The sequence below is a fragment of the Lactuca serriola genome, chromosome 5 (assembly GCF_051521515.1).
Source record: "Lactuca serriola cultivar US96UC23 chromosome 5, Lser_US96UC23_V15, whole genome shotgun sequence".
Classification (NCBI taxonomy): Eukaryota; Viridiplantae; Streptophyta; class Magnoliopsida; order Asterales; family Asteraceae; genus Lactuca; species Lactuca serriola.
Genome location: NC_136412.1, coordinates 292,682,628 through 292,690,598, shown reverse-complemented (window position 1 = coordinate 292,690,598; position 7,971 = coordinate 292,682,628). Strand labels below are relative to the sequence as shown.

Here is a 7,971-nt window from a genome sequence, read left to right as displayed (position 1 = left end):
TTACTAGCTTCTTGGTAACCTTGTCACTTTCCCTGATCCAAGCGTGAGTCATGTGCTTCCGGTAGTATAGGCCTCTACTACCATTCACACGTACTCATACTCGTCCTAAGTATTGTCTCGTAGTTTTTTCCAAGTCACCATACAAGAAAACCACACAAAAACTTAACACATCAGATAAGAAAACAAAGGTTTTATATTATTTCTTAAAATGATTACATAGGTGTTCAAGTTCACCCTAGACTATGCCTCTACTAGGCTACATCATACGAAACTATGGCTACTGCATAATCCGATCTTCGGGTAAGAAGTCCTCATTGTTGATTCCTCGCGTTGTTGTTTGCTTCATCGAGGATCATGTGGAATTCCCTTGGTTTCACCGGTCTTACCACACTTATAGCACGTCACTTCTCCATCGCTTCTTCCGAAGTGCTTCTTCTTGCACTTCTCACACCACTTGGCTCCATTCCTTCGGTCGTCCAGGTTAGACTTTGAGAACTTTTCCTTATTATCAGGTCTTGAGGATCCTTCCAGCTTCCTCTTCTCTCCAACTTCAACTTTCTCCAGACCTTTTTCTCTTATTTGGGTCTCAACATTCTTGTGTAACGCCCAAAATTTTCAAACAATTTTCACAATTTCAAAAACATACTTTCATTCATAAATATTATAAAAAATGTCATCGTATCACATATCATAAATATTCAAGGCCCGTTAGGGCAAGCCCAACCAGAAGTCCATTACTCTAAAATCCTTAGTCCATTATGAGTACAAACCAAAAGACAAGTCCAATACCAAGCTAGCCCACAATCAAAGAGTCCAAAACTTGCACAGGGGTTGCTCATATCGTGAGCTCTTCATGCTCACGTCGTGAGGTCGTGGTTTTAGTCCAGGAACTTCCTCGAATGCGTTCTCATGTCGTGAGGCTTCATTCCTCACATTGTGAGTCCAAATCTGACCAAAAATGAGCATTAAGCTCCTAAACCATTAAGCCTTAACATGTGACAGTCTAGAGGGTCTTCCTTGACCCCAAGAGCCATAAAAATGGAACCTTTTCAGTCACATATGTCCAATACATGACTTAAACACCAACTTGGGTCAAAATGAAGTAAAAAGGTCCAAGACTCAAACTTGGAGTCCAAAACCATGACCAAAATCCAGATCTGAGACTTATAAGGCTTAAGGTACCACCATGATCCATAAAGTTGCCAAATTTATGGATTCCATACATGCTAACCAACATTAAAAGCCATAAAATGCATGGAAACTTAGATCTAGCAAGGAACGAAAGGAAAGATATGAGCTTAAGGACTTACAAAGGTCCAAAAGCTTCATAGCTAGTTGATAATGAAGCCAAGAAGCTAACCAATGCACCACCAATGATCTTCTTCTCCTTAATGAGCTTCAAAGCCTCCAAAATCTCTTGAATAACACCAAAATGACCAAGAAATCCAATGGGGGCCAATATTAGGGTTTCCAAAGGTCTTGGGAGTGAAAGAGGTTGAGGAGGAGAAACCCTAATCATCTTCACTTCAAAACCTTAAGAACGAAAATCCAAAATTCATAAAGAGATCAAACTGCCACTTTACCGATATACCCCTTGGCTCCAAGGCACAACCCAAACCCCCAAATCACCTCAATTACATCGTCTGCACCTAAATGGGTCTAGATCTCTCTCTTCCAAAGGCCCTAAGACTTATGATAACCCATCTTCAGGCCACAGTCCCGAATTAGGAAAGCGATTCGGAACAGGGTGTTACAGACATAATATACCACTATTATCCGTTTGATTCGAGCGTAGCGACGACATAATATACTAGTATTATCCATTTGAGTTGAGTTTGACAATGACATAATATACTACTATTATCCGTTTGAGTCGAGTGTAGTGACGACATAATATATTACTATTATCCGTGTGATTCGAGTGTAGCGCTGACATAATATATTTCTACTATCCGTTTTGATTGAGCATAACGACAAAATAATGTAAACATTATCTATGAGTATTTCGGAGAATAACGACTGGTATAGTGTTTTCCTAGAGAGTAGGCTAGAGTGACGACTAGACATAATGTTATCCGAGAGATATAGCCAAAACATAGGCTAAGTACAAAGTTACTCTAGAGATTTAGCTATATTAACTACAAGAGTACTAGTGTTTCCTGGCAATTGACCAAAGTAACAACTAGGTATGATGTTTTCTATTAGTGCGAGACAATATAACAACTATACATAATATAATCTTTAAAAGTTGGGTAGAGTATCTACTAGACATAATATTATCCTAATTTTATGAGCACAATTATTTAATTAATCTTATGCAATTAGTAATAACTATGTAATATGTGTATATTAACATGTACCCCCCCCCCCCCCCCACCCTCTAAAAAGTTTGGAAAATAGGGCCGTGAACTTACCCTTGAAGTGTAAAACCGTTGATGTAGGGTGGAATTTGGAAGTCCGAAACTCAGGAGGTGCTCGGGATCAACCGGACTTGAGAGAAGTTAATGATAGCTAAAATATATAAATATAAGGTTTTCTTGGGATTTTAAAGGGATATTTCGAAGTAGAAATGAGAGAAAGAAAGGAATTAACGTGTGAGAAATGGATATGTCGGGACCTGCTATTTATAGCAGTTTTGGAGTGTGTGCTACATATTTGCACACCGCGCAAGTGTGCCTAATCCATAAGAAATTGTCACACGTCGCCTTCTAGAAGCTTCTGGAAGTGTCCGACGCGCATCCGCACGCAGTGCGTGCCACACAAAACGCTGATTTTGTAAAATTCATAACTTCCTCATACGAGTTTTGTTTTCGACGTTCTTTATATCCACATGTAGCTCTCGACAAGTAATACAACTTTCTTTTAGGTTGCATTCGCTAATTCCGAATTTATTTTAGCCCTTAATTTTATAAGATTTTATGATTGCGAAAATCATATTTCTCTCGTACGAACTCCGATTTTGGCGTTCTTTTGCTCAAAAATATTATCTCGATGAGTACTATGAATCTTCTTTTGGCGACTTTAGCTAAAATTTCACCATTTTCTTCATAGTCTTTTGATGTTGAAATTTATGTGCGTGGTTGATTTTTATATCTTCTAAAATTTATAACTAATTCATATGAAGTCAAATTATATTTTCGAGATCACATTGTTGTGTACTCTCAAATATATATATATATATATATATATATATATATATATATATATATATATATATATATATATATATATATATATATATATGTCTCGGCGCACTAATTTTTACGATTATGGATGAATCAAGTGGTTTTTTCTATTTATCTTAATACAAAACTTGTATTGTTTTTTTTTTATCATAGTTTGATATGTAGTATATATTAATTCTATTATACTTGACGTTTGCTGTATCCACTCCGTCTAGTCTTAGTGGTGGTAGCGAGCAGTGGGGTTTTTTTTCGTTTTCTTTCGAATGAATATAGTTTTAAAAAGAGTTATTTTATATCATTAAAGGACTAAACAATTAAGATTTTGAAAGCAAAGGACCATTCACATCAAGGAAAAAAAGTTAGGGAATGATGTAGTGACTTTTTATAAACTAAGAGGACGTTTATATAACTTTGTCTATTATTATTACTCATGGTGTTTCCTTTTTGTCAGCTTTAAACGTAAAGTAATGGAATCTCTCGAAAAAGAGATTCTTACATTTTATTGATTTTAACATCATTAAAGGGATTTACGGGGAATTTTTTTAATACTCACTAACTTCTTTAATTAGATATGTAAAGTTAATTATATATATACTTTTGCCGTTTTGCGCCTCTCAAGCTAGCTTGAGGTTCTAAGTAAATCAATACTTATTGGTTGTATATTTTGTATCACTGTATGTCGTAGGGTGAAGTGTATGAGAGTCAAAGTAAAAGATGCTTCTAGTTCTTTGAGAAATTTAAAGGCTACATGAGTCATTCACATATATTTCAAGGATACTAATATTAGACCATCTCTTATACTTACCACTATCATAAATATAACTAAGTGTTATTTTACTGTGAACTCGTCACCATACAAACACCACATGAGCTAGATTTATCGACCACTACGCATTGTTTTTTCAATCTAAAATTGGAGATTGCAAAAGGCAAAAGGCAACAAATTAAGGCTTCTCATTGGACGTGGTCAATTGTGGTTGGGAACCTAACGAAGAACGAAATATCAATTGGCACCAACAGACATATGGGTGGTGTACACGCTCGTGGCGCATGCATGTCCATCAGGCTACCACAAACTTTTCGTGATATGTATACAAGATGGTGTTACAACCAATGTTCTAAATAACGTAAGACATGACTTGGCGGTAATGTCAAACTTCAAGTTTTTCCAAGCCTTGGCGAGTCACGTTGTTTGTAAGGCGTGCTTAAAGCGGCAATTTTGTATATAATTAATATTTTTATATGTATTTTCTAACTGTTATTCTATTTTGTACACATATATGATTTAAGACGGCGTTTTGATAAAGCTTGGTGGCAGACACAAACCTTAGAGCCATGACAAGTTTTTTTAGAACCTTAGTTATAACTTATGAGATCTGTATAGAACTCAAGTCTCATTTATTGGAATAATAGTAAAAAAATATGTGAAAAGCTTGCTAAAGTCTCTTTTTGGATTCCATATTATCTAGAGTTTACATGCTTTCTATCACGTCCCATGATGAACATCAAGTAAACATCAAGATAAATTATATTTTATAATAGATTGTATAAAGAATATAAGCATTTGACAGTACCAGTTTTAACTTTTTAATCAAACCAATAGTAGCCTCACATGAATGGACATATTCTCTTTCTTATGAACATAGTACACCTTCTATTTAATGTTAATCTCTCATAGTCTAATGTACTTTTAGTCGTTGTGTTTTTTTTCACATATTTAACACGTATATTTGAAATTTTAAGTACCTTATTTAGCTTAATATTTTAATAAAGTTATTTAACTATTAATTAAACATCTAAAACGTGATAAAAAGAGAACATGGATCAAATCAAAGTTACAGACATAAAAAAAATAGTAATTATTTGTCAATAAACTCCCAACACAAAATGGCTGTTAAAACTATAAAATTATAATAAAATTTCACGATATATAAAATGGATTTTCTGAATCCACTACAAAATAAGAATCTCAAATCATAAGACCCTTGTGGCATTACAACCATCAATGGTGATCACATGTGTTCTTCCATTTCCACCACGCCTATGAAGTGATTATACAAATTTGTATCAACATACTTTGACCACAAACCAATGACAATCTCACACATCAAATTTCACATATATTATTCTTTCTCAAAGTCTTATATTAATTAAGATATAATCATCACAAACACATACACTCACTCTTGAACATGACATATACCCCATTATAACTTGTTCTACCATACATCCCATACTTCTTTGTCACATACCAACAAAAGAAAATATAAAGAAGAATGACCCTTAGTGGTGAATTACCTTTTTACCCTTTTTATGCTTGAATCTTTTAAGTACATTTTGGCCCTTTCTACTCTTCAAGGGTAAAACCGGGATGCTTTGTTCATGCTTGAAGAAGTTATCTGGATCAAACTCAGTCTTGATCTTCACCAACCTATTGAAGTTGTCTTTGAAGTACTTTGTTCCCCAATAACTTGCCTTGACAAAACTGGTGTCATCACCATTTTTATCATTCATTCCGAGATCAAAATCTCTGTAGTTCACATAAGCTTGTCTTGGAAACATCGTAACATACTGAGCCATGTAATTGTAAAGCTTTCTGATCCAATCGACATGCTTGTTCATCACTTCTTTTTCAGGGTTCATCCAGGTGCTCAAATACTGAATCTTGAAAATTACATTTCTATGAGGAAATGGGATTGATGATTCTGATATCCTGCCCATCATTCCTCCATAGGGGTTCCATATCATCAATGGGCTATCTTCTTGCAAGAATCTTTCCCAGATGCCTTCTAATCCTGCTTCTGGAATTGGGTCTTTCACAAAATCTGATTTTGCTTTGAAATAGTTCAAGAAAGCTGGTTTCCCGGCGAGTAGGACGCTGGTCGGAACAGTTCTTGGGTAGCCGGCGATGAACAACACAGATTCCAACCAACTCATTTGAAAGCAATCTTCTTTCTTCAGACCCAATTCAGGGAAACTTTCTTTCATGATTCCTTGAAGTCTTCCTACGTCTCCAAGAAAGAGTGCATTGTAAGTCGTGCTTACAGTTCTTTGAGTCGTATTTGGTATGTTTCCGGTCGAAATTATCACCCTAATGAAAAGATCATCGTCAAGTTTGTCGGCAACTTGTTGCCACTTGTAAAGAATCTTTGTGGCACCTTGTTCTAAAGTCCTCCCAACATTAAAAACCGTCACAGTTTCAGGAACAGGCACAAGTTTCAGTTTCCAAGAAAGTATAATCCCGAAACTACCCCCACCACCTCCACGTAAAGCCCAGAAAACATCCTCTCCCATGGCTTTCCGATCAAGTATGTTACCATTTGCATCAATGATCTTCGCATCAAGCGCATTGTCTGCCCCGAGCCCATACTTCCTCATCATGGAACCATAGGCGCCACCCACAATATGCCCACCAACCCCTAGGCTCGTGCATAGCCCAGATGGAACTCCGTGAACCTTGCTTTTCTCTGCAACTCGATAATAAAGCTCACCAACAGTCGCACCAGCCTCAACCCAAACCGAACCATCCTCTATATCAACATCAATGCCACGTAGTTTAGCCAAGTCGAGAACAACATATGGAGGGTCCATAACGGATGTATAAGAGCTCCCTTCGTAATCATGTCCTCCACTTCGAACACGAAGTTGAATCCCAAGCTTTTTAGCACAAATAACCGCGGTTTGGATGTGGTTTTCGTGTAACGGGGTCAAAATCACCTCGGGTTTTGCTGCATATGATGCGATGCAACGGAGATTTTGTGCGGTTGAGTTCAAAAGGGGTGTGAAGGAAGTGTTTTTTGGGGTGAAAAAGATGTTGGGTAGTTGTGTTAAAGAGTTTGTATTGGTAGAAAGACATTGATGGAAGGTGTCTTGAATTGGGTTTGAAGAACAAAAGGGGGAAAGTGATATAAGCAAGGGTATTACTATAAGCATAAGAAATCTTGAAATATAGGCCATTTTTAAAGATTGAGTTATTGTATGGTTTGTGAAGTTTTGAGATAGAGAGGGGTCATATTTATATGGTAATGGAGTTGATCATTGATGACCAGATCTTGAGCTATTGCAAATGTCATAATCTAATTTTGGGACATTAATGGGGTTGGAATTTAATTTTGTTTTTATGAGAATTTATTGGTAGGATCGTAAAATCCATGACTTTTAGTTGAAACATTCCAAAGTTTTGTAGTCATATTTGACTGCCCCAAAAGTTTAATCTTTTCCTAGAAAGCCCCCAACTCCTAAATTTTGGCTAAAGATTTGGTGAGATTTTTATATTGTTCTATGTCTTCTTCCGGTTATGGCTAGGCATTCGAAAAATATTACTTTTAATTAATACGTACTATGTATGTTAATATGTTTATAAAACCGATACTATTACAATAATAATTTAATATTATGAATTAAAATTTTTTAGGATGTTTGATTTGTCAAAAATATATTTCCAACCACTTTTCGCCTGTTATAGTATCAGTTTATTTAAACATTTATTAGATATCATATTTAGCATTTTAGAAAATGCTCTCATTTTTAATCAAAGGAAATAAGAAAGTGTAAAAAGTGCTCTCATTTTTAATTAACTGAAAGTGTAAAAGGAAATGTAAACACGAATTCTAAAAATATTCCTTCAATTTCCTTGCTTTACACATCTTAATTTAAAAGCACTTGAAAGTTACTCCTATGGAAAATGCTCTCATTTCAAGTAAAGAAAATATCACTTATTATTACAATATGAAAATGAAATTCTCTATATTATATTTTAAAAATATACAATGCTAATTCAATGTGT

At 35.4% G+C, this 7,971-nt stretch overlaps 1 protein-coding gene across 1 annotated transcript; it reads right to left on the bottom strand.

The window, feature by feature from the left end:
• Positions 1–5,297: 5,297 nt before the first annotated feature.
• On the bottom strand, positions 5,298–7,191 carry LOC145054648 (monolignol oxidoreductase AtBBE-like 15). Its single transcript, XM_079002879.1, has one exon. It carries the CDS (start codon positions 7,140–7,142, stop codon positions 5,469–5,471), a length of 1,674 nt encoding a protein of 557 aa, XP_078859005.1. The 5' UTR covers positions 7,143–7,191; the 3' UTR covers positions 5,298–5,468.
• Positions 7,192–7,971: the final 780 nt, after the last annotated feature.